Source organism: Anabrus simplex, chromosome 2 (assembly GCF_040414725.1).
Source record: "Anabrus simplex isolate iqAnaSimp1 chromosome 2, ASM4041472v1, whole genome shotgun sequence".
NCBI lineage: Eukaryota > Metazoa > Arthropoda > Insecta > Orthoptera > Tettigoniidae > Anabrus > Anabrus simplex.
This window is the reverse complement of record NC_090266.1, coordinates 587,575,672-587,596,385: the sequence shown is the minus strand read 5'-3', so window position 1 is coordinate 587,596,385 and position 20,714 is coordinate 587,575,672. Positions and strand designations below refer to the sequence as shown.

The 20,714-nt window shown below is 40.3% G+C and overlaps 1 protein-coding gene across 1 annotated transcript in view; it reads right to left on the bottom strand.

Moving 5' to 3' along the window:
* Nucleotides 1–20,714, bottom strand: part of iav (transient receptor potential cation channel subfamily V iav) — a 262,128-nt gene that overhangs the window by 221,843 nt on the left and 19,571 nt on the right. Inside the window, exons 3-5 of the mRNA XM_068226013.1 lie at nucleotides 16,130–16,225; nucleotides 12,120–12,337; nucleotides 2,077–2,302 (exon numbers count right to left, since the gene is read on the bottom strand). Of these exons, the coding sequence (XP_068082114.1) occupies nucleotides 2,077–2,302; nucleotides 12,120–12,337; nucleotides 16,130–16,225 (540 nt within the window). The remainder of the gene's footprint in view (nucleotides 1–2,076; nucleotides 2,303–12,119; nucleotides 12,338–16,129; nucleotides 16,226–20,714) is intronic.

Here is a 20,714-nt window from a genome sequence, read left to right as displayed (position 1 = left end):
CCACCAGCTGCTGCCCTCTAATATATGCCTTAAGACCTTGTTTTCTTGCCTCTCTTAAATGTTTATTCAGAATTCTGTTCTTCTCTATGGCTTCCCTGTCCATCTCCCGTTTTATCCACACTTTCTCTCCTTTCAGATTACTCGAATTTCTTATTACAATGTCCGCCATCAGTGTCGATAGTAATTTCACTCTAATTGGTCTCTTACCTTTCACTCTCCCCACACGCTGTACATCGTCAATATCAACTTCACTGAAGTTGATCTTCATCCTGTTCTGGATAACTTCTACCACTTTGTACACTAGTTCAACTTTAGACTCTCTTTCTTCTTCTTGGACACCGTATATGAAGATATTTTTTCTTACGTTGTCTTGTAAACTCTTCTCGACTGCTCTCTTCGTTTCTCTCAGGTCCCACTCCAGGTTTCTTACCTTCTGCTTCAATAGGTCTAATTCATCTTTATTACACCCTTCCTCTTCCAAAATCTTCTTTACATCTTCTTTGACACCCAATTTTAGGTCCATAAATTCCCTGGATAACTCTCGGAACATTTCTTTTATTTGCTCCGTCTGACAAGCCTCTCTTATCTTCTCTCTAATCGCCTCGTACTCTTCCCATCCAATGGAACCTACTGGACCTGGGCCGGGATTAATCTCTACTCCTCCTATTATCAGCAACACCATCACCACCGCCGCCACCAGTAACGTAGCCACCATCTTCCTTTTTTCACCCTTTAACTCCATTCTTGTTTCCATTCTGCTTCCCTTTTTACAGTTCCATCTGCCGATCGCTATCCTATATTGTGTCAACGTGATACCCATTGCTCCGCGCTCCACTCGGCACATCCGCTCAGCTCACTGTCTCACAGACGACTGTAACGTGCCAGTAAATTTACCGACACGAGACTGACGTATTTGAGCACCTTCAAATACCACCGGACTAAGCCAGGATCGAACCTACCAAGTTGGTCTCAGAAGGCCAGCGCTCTACCGTCTGAGCTACTCATCCCGGCAAACTTAGAAGTAAGGGACCGTCGAAATGGTGATCGAAGGTCCAAAGAGCGAACGTTACACCAGCGGGACGCTAGGGAATTGATTATTGTGATGTTACAGAACACAAGGATTGAAAGAGTGAGAAATGAAGGCTCAAGGAACAAAACGGAAATATATGAGAAAAGATACAAAATAGCCTGAGATAGTTGGCATATAATAAACCGAATGAATGCATAAAATTCTATAGAAATACAAATGGGTCCGCCTCTGTGGTGTAGTGGTTAGTATGATTAGCTGCCACCTCCGGAGGTCCGGGTTCGATTCCCGGCTCTGCCACGAAATTTGAAAAGTGGTACGAGGGATGGGACCGGGTACACTCAGCCTCGTGAGGTCAACTGAGTACAAGTGGGTTCGATTCCCACCTCAGCCATCCTCGAAGTGGTTTTCCGTGGTTTCCCACTTCTTCTCCAGGCAAATGCCGGGATGGTACCTACCTTAAAGCCACGACCACCTCCTTCCCTCTTCTTTGTATATCCCTTCCGATCTTCCCATCCCCCGCAAGGATCCTGTTCAGCATAGCAGGTGAGGCTGCCTGGGCGAGGTACTGGTCCTACTCCCCAGTTTTATCCCCGACCCAAAGTCTCCGTTGTTTCCTATTTTCACACCTGTGCGTTAATAAAGCCACGGTGCCTTCTTTCTCATTCCTAGGCCTTACCCACCTTCGCGTTACCGAACGGCTTTCAGGAGTTAGTGCGACGTTAAACTACCAGCAAAAAGAAACGGGAAAATGCATAGGCCAATAGGGTCTGAGACGGATGAGGAATGGAATAGGGACAAGGTAAATTGAGAAGGAGTCACATTCGTCCCGCATAGAGGTAGAGGGAAATTAGAATATCATGCTGACATAAGCAACAGGCATCAGCATATTCATTTAATTCTCCGTACCATGCAGTGTGATGGGAAAATCATATAATATTTCTTATGAAGCAGTTTAATTCTTACAAATTCCGAAAATCCGAAGTATTAAAAGATGCTTCTTAAACTGTCAAGAATACTATAATAATAAAAAAGCGAAAATTTCTTACTTGTTCTGCCATCTGGGAGTAATGTGTCTAGTGCATTCAAAGGATATGCCGAGCAAGTAATATTACTGTAGCGCCAGAATTCTCGTGCGCTAAGTTCCAACATCTCTCGAAACACTTCAGCTCGCCCCAATTTACAGGCAAGTGTTAACGGTGTTAGTCCAGATCGGTTAACTATTCCATTACGAGCCGGCACTTTAGGATGACGTAAAGCATAACCAAACATATCCTGGAAAAAGGAGAAATAGTAAGAAAGGAGGATCTGATATGTGGGTGAACACACAGGAACACTTTGGGCAATGAAGCCTATCACGTGCATGGACTGAAAAATTTAAACTGTTTAATTTAATTCTCCCAGCTTACATTGACCAGGTCAGAGAATGTATTTTGAACACATACCCAATCAATAATTACAAAATATAGCATCGTAGTTGAGAAATGAAACGAATGATGAATACATAGACTATATTACTAAAATAAGTTATATCTAGCTATAAGTTATTTCCTTCCTCTCTCTTACAAAATTTCTTCAGTAATATTATTTTTAAACTAGAACTCAATCACATTACAAGAAATGCTTTTGACTAACTACAAAACAATTGGCAAAATAGACTTGTTAAACTGTATTGTATTGTTTGTTATGTAGTGGTTCCTACGATAATTGTACTTTATAAGCTTTTTAGCCTGTCGGACACAAATAGAACACTTCCTATAACATATTTTTAACTCGCCAAGCACAAGATACAGCAACATTGAGCAAATTTCACTTGTACTGTCGACAGACTAATTAACAACAACATGTACAAATGAGCAATTATAAGTGGAATGACATGTTTCGTTCTACAAGAACATCCTCAGATTCTAACAAACCACTTTTAAACATGCATGTATAATATATTATGTACAATATTGTTTACGTTGATTAAACTTGTCAGTGATTCCGAATTAGTGATATTATGAAACAAATGAGATAAATTATGAATCTGGAGGCCTTTTTGTTGGCGTTTAGGTAATGTTGAGACAATTTGTGTAATTATCCGTGAACAGCTTTCTTTGGCGCCAAAAGCTGGACTGAGTCTATGTTCGTTGCTTGGTATCGTGGTTTGCTAACGCACATGTCTGTGGGGTGTGAGGGGAGGCGGGAATATCTGTTAGTTCTGTGGAGAATGGGGTATGCTACCTGTCCGTGGCTTGTCTTGGTGTGTAATAGAATGAATGGACGACCACGACTTTGGATGGATTAAAGAGTATCTTGTGTGTCTTTATTTTTAGTGATACCGTAGTGATGATGGTCTTGATTGGCAAGCAGAAGCTTAAATTCATAGAATTTAATCCTGATAAGAATAACATGACCAATATTCCATACGTGCTTTGCGTCAGAATAAACTCCAGTGGGAATCATTAAGAGCTAATGAAAATTAGTGTGAAATTATGTTTCACTATAATTTACATTGCGTGAAGAAGGGGATTTTTCAGATTGTGTGGTGGGTGAGTTAGGTTTGGCTGGTCTATTTTTACGATGTGTGTTTGAATGCTTCTTTATGTATAGTGATTTGTTTCTATCTACTTTGTGAATTAGTTTAGTAGCGCGAAGAAGGGAGGGAGTTCAGATGTCACTGAGGTTTTGTGGTTAGTGTGAATAGTTTCTACCCCCGGAGGCACGGGTTCGATTCCAGGCTCTGCCACGAAATTTGAAAAGTGGTACGAGAGCTGGAATGTGGTCCACTCAGCCTCGGGAGGTCAACTGAGCAGAAGGGCGTTCGATTCACTCCTCAGCCATCCTCGAAGTGGTTATCCGTGGTTTCCCATTGCTTTTCCAGGCAAAAGCCGGGACGGTAACTAACTAAAGGACACAGCCGTTCCCTTCCCTCTTCCTTGTCTATCCCTTCCAATCGTCCCATCCCCCCACACAAGGTCCCTGTTTAGCATAGCAGGTGAGGCCGCCTGGGCGAGGTACTGGTCCTCCTGCACAGTTGTATCCCCGGACCCAAAGTGTCATGCTCCACAACACTGCCCCTGAGGTGGTAGAGGTGGGATTCCTCGCTGCGTTCGAGGTAAATACCAACCCTGGTGGGCTGGAAGTAGGAAGGAAGAAAGAAAGAAAGAAAGAAAGAAAGAAAGAAAGAAAGAAAGAAAGAAAGAAAGAAAGAAAGAAAATGTTAGTTTCGAAACAATACAGGTGCATGATACTAGTGTTAGTTTTTCTTCTTCCGTACATGATGCATGCGCTTGTATCTGCATAGTTGAAGCATTTTTAACAGTGCTCTTTAAGGAGGAATCACTAAATGTCTGCTTCTCGTGGAACAGCCGTAAAGTGCTGATGTAGCGAAATTTAAAAAGGAGCGGTGAGGATTTGAACCTGCGACGTTGCTATCTAAAGTCCGACGTTCTTCCACCTGAGCTATATCGGATTTACTTCGGGCTAATGCAATTCAACGCAACTGTAGAATCACTACAACTTAACATTCATTTACATTATATTCTGATTACTTAATAATGCTCTCTTATTTAATTTATTTTATTTTTTATTTTTATTTTTTACTTATTTAACAATGCTAGTCAAATGTTATGGCAATAATATTATGTTTATATTTAGTAGCAGCTGCAGCCGCAATAGTATTTCTCAACTTATCACCAACGTAGAGTTACTCTCTTTAAAAAACAAGCTACGGCTCTGAGGTCAAGGTCATGAACTATATTTTCTTTTAAATCTTTGGAATGTATGTCTACAAATAATGTTGTAATTAATAAGACTTCACATGTATTCATATTATTCACCTCCAATCCTAACATTTATATTTGTATCATGTGAATACTTCGACGTGTCCGCCTCTGTGGTGTAGTGGAGGCCCGGGTTCGATTCCCGGCTCTGCCACGAAATTTGAAAGGTGTTACGAGGGCTGGAACGGGGCCCACTCAGCCTCGGGAGGTCAACTGAGTAGAAGTGGGTTCGATTCCCATCTCAGCCGTCCTGGAACTGGTTTTCCGTGGTTTCCAACTTCTCCTCCAGGCAAATACCGGGATGGTACCTAACTTAAGGCCACGGCCGCTTCCTTCCCTCTTCCTTGTCTTTCCCTTCCAAACTTCCCATCCCCCCGCAAGGCTCCTGTTCAGCATAGCAATTGAGGCCGCCTGGGCGAGGTACTGGTCATCCTCCCCAGATGTATCCCCTGACCCAGAGTCTGAAGCTCCAGGACACTGCCCTTGTGGCGGTAGAGGTGGGATCCCTCACTGAATCCGAGGGAAAAACCGATCCTGGAGGGTAAACAGATCAAGAAGGAGAAGAAAATACTTTGACCTAGACAGAAGCTAATAATGTACGGGATTACCAACGACGCTATTTCTGCCTGAAACTTTGCAAGTGACGAAAGAACGAAAGAGAGTGTAATACAGGCTGTGATTGAACTTGGCTTTTGAGCATCCGAAGCAGGTAGACGTTTCCACCTTTCAGAAAGCACAGTTCGGAGATCGGCACAAAATTATCGACGTTCGGGTAATTTTGCCCGAAAAGTTGGGAGTAATGGAAGGAAAATTTCAACACCAGGACGCCGGATTAATGACGGACGTTGAAAGGAATCCCTTTTATACAGCTGCTACTTTGAAAGCAGTTGTTAACTTTTCCTGGCCCCGACCAAACCGCGAGAAATCGTCGCCAATTTGAGATCTAGACGTGGTTCTTAAGGAGTAGCATATAGACTAACTTTTAGAGTTTGCAGTAGGGAATCGTGACCGGGACTGGAAAAGACAATCTTTTGTGAAGAAGTCACCTTTGCTACTACAAAGGAAGGACCCACGTTGGTTTATCGTCCTCCTGTCACCCCCTTCAACCAAAGATACATCGCCATTCGTGCCCGCCATGGTCGACACTCTGTCATGTTGGGGATGGATTTCACGTCGTTGACTGGACACAATCCATCCGATTCGTCAAACATTGAGACAGCATAATAATAAATCGTTACTGGGACGTCACATGGTTCTTTACACTAGGTTATTGTGTCCTGATAGCATTCTTCAATTTCTGCACGATAATCATCCAGTTCGCACATCTCAATTGATTCTAGACTGATTTGCGAGCAAGGAGGATATTGAATTGATAGTCCGGCCTCGTTGCTCTCCGATCTTGAGCCCAATCTATATATATATAAAATAACATGTCCTGACTGACTGACTGACTGACAGATTCATCATCGCCGAGCCAAAACTACTGGACATAAAGAAATGAAGTTTTGGTGATATATTTATATTAGGGTGTAGGTGCTCACCAAGGGAGTTTTTGATATTCCGTCGCTAAGGGGGTGAAAAGGGGGGGGTGAATTTTTAAAATGACGATATTTATATCACAAAAACTTAAAAGTTTACAGACGTAAAAATTGGTATTTGGAATCTCCTTTAAAAATAAAGAAACATGTATTTTTTTGGAAAATCCCATTAAGGGGGTGAAGAAGGGGGGAAAATGGTTGAACACCTTTCATGAAGAGAGTTTTATTTCAAAAACTGAAGATGTTACGACATGAAAATTGGTATTTGGAATCTCCTTTGAAAATAAAGAAACAAATATTTTTGTGTTTTTGGATAATCCGATGAATAGGGGGTGAACAGGAGTGACAAACGGGGTGAATTACAAAAACTATTTCTGCAAATTCCCTCAGACACGTAACATATTACAGATTTGAAAAGTGGTATTTGGAATTTCCTGTAAAAGTAAAGAAATATAAATACATTTTTCGGAGAATCCACTTCAGGGGAACTGAAAAAGGGGGTGAATTTTTAAAATGAGAATATCTACAGTATATCTCAAAACGTTAACATGTTGCAGACGTGAAAATTTGTATTTAGAATCTGCTTAAAAGTAAGGAAACATGTATTCTTTGGTTTTCGAAAAAACTCTTAACGGGGGGTAGGGGGTGAAAGAATTGAAAAATTAGTTCAATTTATTACTTGTATGAGAATGTACATATATATCTATACATATATAAAAGAACATGTACTGACTGACTGACTGACTGACTGACTGACTGACTGACTGACTGACTGATTCATTATCGCCGAGCCAAAAGTACTGGACATTAAGAAATGACATTTTGAAGATACATTTATATTACAACGTAGGTGCTCGCTAAGGGAGGATTTTTGGTTATTCCATCGCTAAGGGGGTGAAAAAGGGGTGAATTTTTAAAATGAGTGTATCTATATCTCAAAACTTTAAAAGTTTACACATGTAAAAGTGTGTGTTTAGAATCTCCTTTAAAAATAAAGAAACAAGTATTTTTCGTTTCCGGAAAGTCCCAATAGAAGGGATGAAAAGGGGTGAAAAGCGGGTTGAATGCCTTTAATTAGGATACTTATATCTCAGAAACTGAAGGTATTTCAGACCTGAAAATTGGTACTTGGGATCTCCTTTAAAAAAAGAAACACGTATTTTTATTTTTGAAAAATCCAATTAATTGGGGGGAGGGTGAAAAGGGGGATGAATTTTTAAAAGGAGTGTATCTATATATCAAAACTTTACTAGTTTACAGATGTAAAAAATGGTCTTTAGAATCTCCTTTACAAATAAAGAAAGTCGTATTTTTTAGTTTTCGGAAAATCCCAATAGGAGGGGTGAAAAAGAGTGAAAGATGGGTTGAATACTTTTTTTTTTTTTGCTAGGGGCTTTACGTCGCACCGACACAGATAGGTCTTATGGCGACGATGGGATAGGAAAGGCCTAGGAGTTGGAAGGAAGCGGCCGTGGCCTTAATTAAGGTACAGCCCCAGCATTTGCCTGGTGTGAAAATGGGAAACCACGGAAAACCATTTTCAGGGCTGCCGATAGTGGGATTCGAACCTACTATCTCCCGGATGCAAGCTCACAGCCGCGCGCCTCTACACGCACGGCCTGAATACTTTTAATGAGGATTCCTATATCTCAGAAACTGAAGATATTGCAGACCTGAAAGTTTGTATTTGGGATCTCCTTTACAAATAAAGAGACATGTATCTTTTTGTTTTTGAAAATCCAATTAATGGGGGTTAAACAGGAGTGACAAATTAGGGAGAATTTGTAGAAAGACTATATCTACAGTATACCTCAGAAACGTAATATGTTACAGACGTAAAAATTGGTATTTGGAATTTCCTGTAAAAGTAAAGAAACATAGGTGATTTGTTTTTGAAAAACTCCACTTAAGGGGAACTAAAAAGGGGGTGAAATTTTAAAATGAGCATTTCTACAGTATATCTCAAAAACTTAACATGTTACCGAAGTGAAAATGGTATTTTTATCTCTACCAAAAATAAATAAACATGTATTTATTGTTTCCAGAAAAACCACATGGGTGACTGAAAATGGGGTTAATTATTTTAATTAGGATGCTGATATCTCAAAAACTGAAGATGTTACAGAAGCGAAATTTGGTATTTGGAATCTCCTTTAAAAATAAAGAAATACGGATTTTTTGTTTTCGGAAATCCACTTAAAAGGGGGGAACTGGAAAATTAGTTGAATTATTTGTATGAAGATACTATTATCTCGGAAACGAAAGATTTTGCAGACGTGAAAAGTGTTATTTGTAATCTGCTTTAAAAGTAAAGAAACACGTACTCTCGGAAAATGCAATGAAGGGGGGGTGAAAGAATTGAAAAATTAATTTAATTAGTTGTATGACGATACTTACATCTAATAAAAACTAAAGTTGTTACAGACGTGAAAATTGGTATTTGGATCTTCTTTAAAAACAAAGAAAAATGCGCTTTTGGGAGGAAATCACCTTGGAGGTTGGGGTGAAAAGGAGTTGAATTCATTTTATGAGGACACATATCTCAAAAACTGAAGATGTTAAACGTCGTGATAGTTGGTATTTAGGACATCCTTCACTATTAAAGAAACACGTATTTTTTGCCGGAAAATTCACTTATGGAGGGGGGAGTGTGAAAGGAAGTGAAAATAGTGAATTATTTTTATGGGGATACTTATATCTCAAAACTGAAGGTAACAGACGTGAACATTGGTATTTGGAATCTCCTTTATACATAAAGAAACACTTCTTTGTGTGTGTGTGGGGGGGGGGGTAAATTAACTTAACGGCGGTGGGGTGAAAAAGGGGGTGATACCAATTGATTTTACTATTCATAATGTACTTATTCTGATCATAAACCGATCATTTTTAATCTTTCCTGGGTTCGTTTTCAAGAGCCATCTTTTCCTTTGGACAACTTAAAGTTAGATTACAGTAGATCCTCCTGGCATATAAATAAACATTTTAGCATATTTAAATAAACGATAGTAATGATATTGGCCGTGCAATTGTTCACCTCTATAATAAAGTCAACAATGCACGGAGATATATCATTCGTATTGCCAGAAATCCCGCGCACTTGCCTGCGCGCGACAATGGTGCTGGTTACATTTTCAGCAATGAAAATGGCAGCAGATGTAATTTACCGCCATGTAGCGGTCTTTCATCTTGCTGTGGGGTCCAGAACATCAATAATAATAATAATAATAATAATAATAATAATAATAATAATAATAATAATAATAATAATAATAATAATAATAATAATTTTAAACCAGGGTTTAAATATCTTGGCGAGTGGATAGAACCAAACATCTCTGAAAAAGAAGCTTTCGCGTCACGCATGAATAAAATGGAAATGGCTTATCAACTGACCAAAGACCAAAGTCCATATCCTTGAAGGCAAAACTCAGACATTCCTGCACTGTCATAAGCCCAGAGGCTTTGTATGCAGCGGAATGCCTTGCTATGAACAAGAATGGCCTGATAGAAAAATTGGAAATTAAAGAAAAAGGAAAATTCTTGGCCCAATTAAAGACAAAGATGAATATAGACGTCGGCGTAACTATGAGCTGTATACTCACGTCCAGAAGATCTCTGATGTCATGCGAATAAGGAGAATTGCATTTTATGGCCACTTGCTAAGACTGAAGCCCACACAATTATCGAACCAGATCTTTGCCTACTTTAAAGATAAAAAGACCCAGCCAATTTGATTCAAAGAGGTGGAAAGGGACCTACAGGAGATGGGGATCACTTATGAAGATATACAAGAACGCAACGCATTCAGGAGGAAACTGAAACACCACGAAAGGCCAAAGTTGAAGACGGAAAAGATGTGGATGGAGGAAAGAAAAGAGCAACACCGGCAACGAATGATGGAGCTCTGGGCAAAGATCAAAGCCCAGAGAAGACAGCTGAAACAACGTGGTCATTAGCAGGCCGATACGAGCAAAGAAGAAGAAGAAGAAGAAGAAGAAGAAGAAGAACCTAAATTCAACTAATACCACCCACCCTAATAATAATAATAATAATAATAATAATAATAATAATAATAATAATAATAATAATAATAATGTTCTGGATCGTCATCAAAATGTGCGGACCGCGCTGGAAACGGGTCCTGGCCGGGTAATGACTACGAATGCAGTCCGGCCGCGGGTTCAGTACCGTCAAGACACCCAAGACGACACCACGCCGGATCTCCTCAAGGATTTGATCCATATTGAAATGCTTATAGGAAAAGATGGCAATGATTTAGGGACCCAGCTGACCGGGTGGTATACCTGGACCTAGCCCGGGAAGTAGGAAATCGATTGCTAGAAAGAAAGATTGAAAAATGGGAAGAACTTTGCCGTAATCTCTCAGAAAACGAGTCAGATCGCGAATTTCGGCGGAATATATAGAACGTTAAGCATTCAGTTATAAATTTCAGTATAATACCGTAGCGAAGCACGGGTATCTTGCTAGTTGAGAATATGTGGGCAAGAGTGAAGAAGCATATGTGGAAACATTAGGCCAATCCCCCTCCAGGACGTCATGATGAGTTATTAAGACACGTCTAGGATGCCTGAAATGCCGTGGCTTAGAACAATCGTTACTTGAAAAGACTAGTCGACTCCACGCCCACTCGACTGCAAGATGTGATCGAATTGGGAGGAAGGACTAAATAATGAATAGTGACGCCACTAAGATCTTGTTTATGCCATAAATATATATTTTTGTTGACAGTAAAATGTTTCATTCTTTTCATTTGAAGCCGAAATGTCATAATGAATAATCATAAATTCATGGCATAATGAATCATGCACGTGGTGTTAGATACTGAAACAGTCATAAAAGAGAAGGGAGCATTTGTATTTTCTGCATCTTAAAACAATTACAAGCAGTAGGTTGTGTTTGAACGAACGACCTCACGTATACCAGTCCAGCTCCTTACCACTACGCCACAATAGCATCTTACATATTTAATCCTCTGTAACTACAATATATATATCAGGCCACGTCAGACCGTGGCCCAACAACATATAACATTGCCTGTCTCCGAAAAGTAGTGAAGGAACCCGAAGCAAACTTACGTTCAAGAGAGCGGCCACAATTTTTTGACAGAGCGGCCACATTTTTTGACTGCTGTACATATCATCGCTGTTCGGGCAAACAATCATAGTATCTCCCAATGCTCTTCCTATGCATCATTTTCCTTAAGACTTGTCACGCCTCCCAGCCACATATGGATATTCAGTCCATCAGAACAATATTTGTTGTGTTCATTTTCCTATACTTTCGTGTAAAGGAACAATGGACCTTACTGTACCGCACTCTCGAAATGTATGTGTGCATGACTTATTTATGCACTCCTACAGTATAGTGTACTTAAGGTTCATTTTCCTTTACACATTACCATACGAAAATGAACACAACGAAATTTGTTCTGACGGGCTGCATATCCATATGTGGCTGCGAGGCGTGCCCAGTCTTAAGGAAAATAATGGATAGAGCATTGTGAGATATGACTTTTTTCCCTAACAGCGTCGATATGATGATTACCTGGGACCTCCGTTGTGGAGGATAAGTGAACGAGGAAACAATGGACAGGGACTGTACGTAGTTATTTCATAGTGAACATGCACGGACGAAGAAACCTGAAGTATAAGCAGTCAATGGAGAACTGTACAGACACTTGTAGACTAAATTCCGGAAAAAATATTTCTATAGCAGAAATGTAGTATATGTATGAATGTATACAGTAATTCATTACTTTTCACTAACCAGCTTATCACAGACCACAACCATGTGCAGTATCATGTTACCGAATGTGTCCTGAGAGTCTGGGTCAGCTCCTGAATCTAGAAGTAAATTGTATACACTCTCATTTGCACAGCAAGCCGCCCATGCCAACGGAAATTCTCCAAGGTAAGCAAGACCTTCATAGTCTGTATGTTTACTTGGTCGTGGCCTCTGTTGATCCCTAGGAAGGAAGAAACTACCTGAAAATAAAACAAATATGTAAGCAAATTTTGCCATATTAAGTTCATTTTTTTTTTTTTTGCTAGGGGCTTTACGTCGCACCGACACAGATAGGTCTTATGGCGACGATGGGATAGGAAAGGCCTAGGAGTGGGAAGGAAGTGGCCGTGGCCTTAATTAAGGTACAGCCCCAGCATTTGCCTGGTGTGAAAATGGGAAACCACGGAAAACCATTTTCAGGGCTGCCGATAGTGGGATTCGAACCTACTATCTCCCGGATGCAAGCTCACAGCCGCGCGCCTCTACGCGCACGGCCAACTCGCCCGGTATATTAAGTTCAGACATTCATAAAGAGAGGGAGTAAAGATTAAAGTGAATCTTATATATCGTTTTCCTCTGACGTCCCTCGCCGAGAATACGGTTTTCATTTGTGTATAAAAATATAATTTCCCTATACCCAATATTCAGAGTTGTCAGTTTGACTTGTATAAAGTCAAAGCCAAGCAGGGAAGAATATGTACCAAAATTTTTTAACACCATGACAACTCTGAAACTAGTTCTCCATCTAAAATTTCCATTGTCCCTTAAGCATTATTAAAATTTAATATAATTACATTTTAGTGTACTGCACGCGTAATACCAGAAATGAATATAAGAGTTGTTGAAATTAAAGATAGACAAAGCTGGTAAGGCCATCGATAATCGATGGGGTGGCCGAAAGTTGGCAATAGTAGACGGCTTGGTGTTTATTGTAACAACACAGGATGTGGTCAGTATGAGTCACGTGTCCGCCGAGTAGAGGATACATTTGGAGCAACGGTGGTGTGTAATAGATACGTCCAGCCGAGACAAAAGAGCGTGATTCAATTCTTGTGCGCCCAACAGCCAATCAGCGCTTGGTCTAGGGCTGGTGTAAATATCCTACTGTCTTGAAACAATCTCACATTTCATTTGAACAGCCATTATATACTGTATGTAGACCAGCGTTGCGGTTTAGGGATAGTGAGCCTGGCTCTTACCAGGATGCCGCGTCTTCGATTTCCTGACAGGTCAGGAACTTTTACTTAGACCTGAGAAACGGTTTAAGGTCCATCCAACCAACATGAGAGGAACCATCTGACAGTGAGATAGCAGCCGCGGACTAAAAGACCAACTAATCTGCAGGCCTTCACCCTGAGCGGCAGTCGCTTGGCAGGCCAAGACCGGTCAGTGCTGTACCGCCACGGGGTAATTTATTTTACAAGAAAAACTATAAATTAATATAAAGGAAAGTGTGCCCTTTAACTAAAACGTACTGGAATAGTTTGCTCCATTCGCTCACTCTGTAAATTAATGGTTAGAATATTACACAATTGTTAATTACAAAATTAACTAGTTAACAAGAGAATTTCACATATTAATATTTACTGTTACTAGCCCTGATGTAAAGAGTGTCAACACATGTATTTTACTGCAAGTAATACTGTCGTTCACAGTCCGGCTCCATGGCTAAATTGTTAGCGTGCTGGGCTTTGGCCACAGGGGTCCCGGGTTCGATTCCCGGAACGGTCGGGAATTTTAACCATCATTGGTTAATTTCGCTGGGACGAGGACTGGGTGTATGTGTCGTCTTCATCATCATTTCATCTTCATCACGACGAGCAGGTCGCCTACGGGGTTCATATCAAAAGACCTGCACCTGGCGAGCCGAACATATCCTCGGACACTCTCGGCACTAAAAGCCATACGCCATTTCATTTCTTGTCGTTCACTGTGTCAGAATATTCTTCAGGTTCCTTCAATGTACGTTTTCGTCCATTCCATCACGGCCATTTGTGACACAATATTTCTTAAAACTTGTTGAAATATACTTGATGGTACAGAAGAGATTTTAATCTGGAAGGAATCTCAAGAATATTCTAATGACATAGTTTCCACATATGAAGCTCCTTCGGTCAGTGATATGTGACGTGTGGATGAGAGTGTAAAGTCCAGTTGCTAACTGCCCACCGGGCGAGTTGGCCGTGCGGTTAGGGGCGCGCAACTGCGAGCTTGCATCCGCGAGATAGTGGGTTCAAACCCCACTGTCGGCAGCCCTGAGGATGTTTTTCCGTGTTTTCCCATTTTCACACCAGGCAAATGCTGGGGATGTACCTTAATTAAGGCCACGGTCGCTTCCTTCGCACTCCTAGGCCTTTCCTATCCCATCGTCGACGTAAGACCTATCTGTGTCGGTGCGACGTAAAACAAATAGCAACCAATCAAAGCTAACTGCCAAAGTTTAAAGATGAAAATATTCGCTCTAATCTATAAAAGATAATGACGTCGTTTTTACTTCAGCCTTTGTTCAGATGTCTCTCTTAAACTCTCAACCAGTGAGCATTCTCTTATCTTCAAAACTAAGCAAAATAGGACATCATCGGTTCCGAGATAAGTGTCCCATGTCTGGTGGAGGAGCAGAAGTGAATTGGCTACTCAACCAGAAATAAACTCAAGGTCAACATATCATATTTGTGTTGCGTTTTCCTAGTCAGGAAGGTGCTTGTAATTTGAATTTCTGATATCTAATTGAAGAATATTATTAGAATCTTAAGGCTGGAAATCGTACGGATCATACAATTATATGTACGGAATTTTAAAAAATGAAGAAATTTACTGTATATTGTGATTTATTCCTTTTAGTTTGAACATTGTTCCCTCCTTTAGTCACCCTTTTCAGTATTGGATTATCCTCTGTATCATTGAGCTTTAAGTCTCATTTAGGTTCTCTTCCCGAATGTTCGTTAAGTAGTGCTGGTGTTTTGCCTCGTTGCCTTTTGTTAATGGTCTGTTTTGTGTAATCTTTTCTTTTTATTCTGAAGGCCTTGTAGTATGGGTAATTATACCCCTGTTTATTCCTTATGGTTTTTCGGGTAATCGCGTCTACGTTTAGGTTCCCTTGAGGAACAATACTTAACCCGATTGTGATAAGCCCACCATGGGGCAAACTGCGTATGAACTCTATGAAGTGGGATCACCCTAAGGTTACCGAGTGTATAATTGAGATTGTAAATAGCAACTGATTTCTTGATTGAAGCTCACCCCTATTATATCTTGGAGCTGAGACTCCTATAATATTGTACCTGTTCGGAGTAACTATGCTCTTTCATAATATCGTATCTGTCAGCAGAAATTATGCTCTTGCACTTGTAAGTTAACGACTGGGCGTTGCTCTCAATTATTTTGTACCTGTTTAAGGACTTCTAAGTCCATTGCATTGCTGGACCTGATGAGCTCGTTGTTAATGTAAAAATCCCCAATGTATTTTTCAACTGTTTCTTGTTGTGTCATTAAATTACTCTTTCTGAATTTTAAGAAAGGAAAGAAATAAAATTTCCAATTTTTGTTACAGTAAATGTTTACTCTCACCGAGCTCGATAGCTGCAGTCGCTTAAGTGCAGCCAGTATCCAGTTTTCGGGAGATAGTAGGTTCGAACCCCACTGTCGGCAGCCCTGAAGATGTTTTTCCGTGGTTTCCCATTTTCACATCAGGCAAATGCTGGGGCTGTACCTTAATTAAGGCCACGGCCGCTTCCTTCCCACTCCTAGACCTTTCCTATCCCATCGTCGCCATAAGACCTATCTGTGTCGGTGCGACGTAAAGCAACTAGCAAAAAATGTTTACTCTAAGTAATCCTCTGTCCAGCCATTCAACCCAGGCGCTTCCTATTCCTCTGTGAGCCACGGAAACGAGGTAACAAAAACAACAACAATGATAATGATGATGATAATAATTAATAATAATAATAAATTTCAGCTTTCTCAAATTCGGAAATTGGGTTTAATTTGCTTACCTATTGCTCTTTGTGCAACATTAGCACCAGCTTCTACCAAATCTTGAACAAGCTCATTGTTGTTATATGCTATTGCCAAATGGAGAGCGCTAGCACCTGAAATAGAATATAAGAATATGATTCATAAATTATAACACTAGTAATATACTCAGCGAACCATTTTTCGGAACTAGGGATTCAAGATTATTACTGATAAAGAACTTCAATCATTTTAACAGTCACAGGCATAAATGTTTTTTTTACCATCAATGAGACCATTGTACGGAAGTTCTCTATTAATTCGTGAAACCGGGCACACTTTGTATGTATATGCTTCGTAATGAAACAAGACAAATTAATACTCGGTAACATACAACATAGGTAAAATTAATACTCATCTATTTGATCTTACAAGTTTGGATTGCCATGTAAGGCAAACTTATCAAAATAGTTCAAAAATTCTCTGCACATTTGTAAGAGATATTTAATATGAAAATGAATGATAGAATAGTCTCTCCTAATATTCTTCTTTCCTTTCCTTGGCCTTTCCACAATTACGTGAGGTTGGCACTTCGTATGGACTTAGCCCAGTATTACGGTCGTATGCCTTTCCTGACGCCAACTCTATGTGGAGGGGTGTATTCAGTACTGAGTGTTTCTGTGGTTATTTGCAGTGTAATGTAATGCAAGCAAATGAAAACATGGATTAGAACGAACAAAAACAGCCTGCCTCAGGGCTAAACGAATTAACTAGACGTGATTAAAATTCCAATCCCAGTCGGGAATCGAGCCTGGTGCCCTCTAAAGCGAAGAACGGTGTGGTGACAATTCAGCTAAAGAGGCGGACAAAATAGTCTCTTCTAATATATACCGCAAAATACAATTCCTTATTTGATATAGTGTGCAGAGCTGTATTAAAGTGGATAACAATAAGTTGATATGCTTTGGAGTCACTGACCTGCAAAACTTTTAGAATGATACAATGTACGTACTTGATCAGTTAATACTAAAATAGACGGGCTGAGTAGCTCAGTCGGTTGAGGCGCTGGCCTTCTGGCTCCAACTTGGCAGGTTCGATCCTGGCTCAGTCCGGTGGTATTTGAAGGTGCTCAAATACGTCAGCCTCGTGTCGGTAGATTTACTGGCACGTGAAAGAACTTCTGTAGGACAAAATTCCGGGACCTCGGCGTCTCCGAAAACCGTAAAAGTAGTTAGTGAGAGGTAAATCCAATAGCATTATTATTATTATTGTTATTAATACTAATCTAAGGCGAGATATTCAGATCTTCGTGCATAGTCGCGTTAAGAAAACACAAGTTTAATTATGTTGCGGGGTTTACGTCCCATTAACTACTTTGACCTTTTTGGAGATGCCAGTGTGCCGAAATTTTGTCTCTCGCGATTTCCGTTACGTGCCAGTAAATCTACCGACACGAGGCTGATGTATTGAGCACCTTCAAATACCAGTGGGCTGAGCCGAGATTGAACCCGCCAACTTGATATCAGAAGGCCAGCGCTCTATTGTCTGGAGCTACTTAGCTTGGCTTTCACCTATTTATTCACAGTAGTCACATTTGTTATCTATCATCCTCAACTTCGTTAGAAGAGTCTCTAGTATGGCCAGGCTGAGCGGCTCAGACAGTCGAGGGCCGATGACCTTCGATGTTAGGCCCCTTAAAACAACAAGTAAGCAAGCAAGCAAGCATCAGACGGTTGAGGCGCTGGCCTTCTGACCACAACTTGGTGGGTTCGATCCTGGCTCATTCCCGTGGTATTTGAACGTGCTCAAATACGACAGCCTCTTGTCAGTAGATTTACTTGCTCATAAATAAACTCCTGCGAGACTAAATTCCGGCACCTGGGCGTCTCCGGAAACCGTAAAAGTAGTTAGTGAGACATAAAGCCAATAGCATTATTATTATTATTCTCTAGTACGTTAGAAGACTGTGTGCAGTGCATAGCTGTGTTAACAGCTTTGACAAAAGTCATACCAGAATATGAAATATTTGACAAGGTTTATGTTCCGTTTGATACAGTTCGATTAACAGTTAGGCAGTAATATCTCAGATTATATTTACTCATAGTATTCTCCGACAGATGTCAGAACTTGCAGAAAGAATTTCTTACAGAGCAATAATGCATATGCCATACAGTAACTCTTTCGCTCAATTACGTGATAATGTATCTCAACCTGAACAGTTATGACAGTTGATAAAGAATTCAGAAATCTCTACATCTTACACTACGAATTATACTGCTGTCTCTAAAGATATGAACACCCTAGAGAAGCCATAATAAGTGTCCGAGTTTCGCAGGGTATCTAGTGTTGAACCGATTAACAGTGAGTTTTTATTAGTTCGGATACGGCTGGTCTCTAAATGGCGCAACATCTCATTATGTTAAATGGCTAATAAATCCGTATCGGTTAAATATATCACAGTCTTTCAGGCAAGCCGTCAGTGTTTATTTACCAGTACTCTGTTGAAGCTATTATAAAGGACACGTCAGCATGTGAGGTAGCTATATGCTCAACTTGGTCACGTTATTGGCATTCTAGAGAGCAATGCGAAGTAGCGGGAAATGTTACGATTGTTGGGGTGCACTGTCTCTGTTCAGATGGAATATGCAGAGAATACATTGTGGATGGACGAAGAGAACGTTCTTGACGGTTGACTATAAAATTATACCACAGATATTTGTGATCGTGTAAGGATGTCAGTGAGTGCCCCTTCTGCTTTATCCGCTGCCTACTTGCGGCGTTAGCGAACAGGAGTAACAACATTTCACATGTGCTGTGGGTCACTAGATCACTGCACGGAAATATCTACAGTATGCCAAGATCAGGTGACGGGTGCAGTATTAAAATCGTTTGTCAGCAAATATTGAGACATTTGAATGAGGTGAATGAAAACTGGATGATCATCATAGCAGCATTAAAACGTTGTATGATTCGTCGGCCAGACGAGTATCGCTGGCTGGATGAGCTGTGTATGGAAACGCCATTTATTGTTTTATTCATTAAGTTCTGTACGTGTGCAGTGAAATATACAGTACGTGTCTCTGTTATTCGTACAGGCTTCAGTTTCTTATGAAGACTCGTATATTCACATTAACGATTGAAAAATTGAAATAAAACATATTTTACGGATAAAAACATAGTTTGTCAATGATAATTCGTTAGTGAAAACCATGCTTATTTCCATACAGGCAAGAATATTTTATATGAAAATGCCGGCGTCGACAAATGCGTGTACCAGTTGTATTCGTACACATGGACAGGATGATGCCCACTGTTTGTTTGTGATGCACGGAAAAGTCTCAGTGACGGCATACGACTGCTCAAGTGCGTTACTCTCCTTCCTAGTGTATCTGTGATGGACATGGGTACGAATGCAGAGTTAAGTACGAAGCTTAAGAACACTGTATATAAACCGACACTTAAAGGATTTTCATTACGAAAGATTGGGCAGCTAGTCAATAGAACACATTCTACGGTGCAATATGTGGTTGATAAACTTAAATATAAAAGCATTGTTAAGAACAAGCCAAGGAAACCCAGGAGAAAGTGTTAAACTGAAAGGGAAGAACGATTTGTTGTTCGGCTGATAAAGACAGATTCAAAATTAAGTGCACCATTATTGAGACAACTCACGGAGGAACGAAATGGAAAGAATATCAGCAACTCCACCATCCGTCGGATCCTGTATCGGCATGGGTACTATGGAAGAATCCCTCGGAAAAGGCCATATGTAAGTAGAAAAAACAGACAGCTTAGACTGACGTTCGCTAAGGAGCATATAAATAAGGAGAACGAATTCTGGAATGATGTTATCTGGTCTGATGAGACAAAAATAAACCTATTTGGGTCAGATGGCATCCACAGAATATGGAGAAAAATTGGTACAGACAATGATGTGGCGAATACACTCCCAACTGTAAAATACGGTGGCCTGTATGTAATGCTTTGGGGCTGTATGTCGGCCAGAGGTGTGGGTAACATACATGTCATTGACGGAATAATGAAAAAGGAGGGCTATAATGCAATCCTGAGGGAAAACGTGAATCAGGGTGCGGAAAAAATGGGGATGCCACCTGTTTATATGTTCCAGCACGATAATGACCCAAAACACACTGCTGATATTAATAAGACATGTTTGATCTGGAATATTCCTAAGCAGCTTAGAACACCTCCCCAGTCTCCGGATTTAAATCCCATGGAACATCTTTTGACTACGTTAAAGAGGAATCTCCGTTGACAACATGTGCGTACGAAGGAGGAACTTAAAAGTGTGATTCTTCAGGAATGGCAGAAAATCAGCCCGGACATGTGCAAAAAATTAGTGTATTCTATGCGACGACGATGTCAGGCAGTTATAAAGACATTCCACTAGATACTAACATGTTCCAGGAACCTTTCATTTTTTGTTTATTTCAAGTGTTCAATTTGCTTGTACGAATAGAAAAGATACAAGATTATGGGCGCGCTATTCTTAATTAGAAACTGTATGTTTTGTTAACATGATTGCAAACAGATACAGTAGACATATGTTTTATGAAGGCTGTGTTGAATGTATGTTCAGTGAATAACGTCCTTTTCAGTTTATCA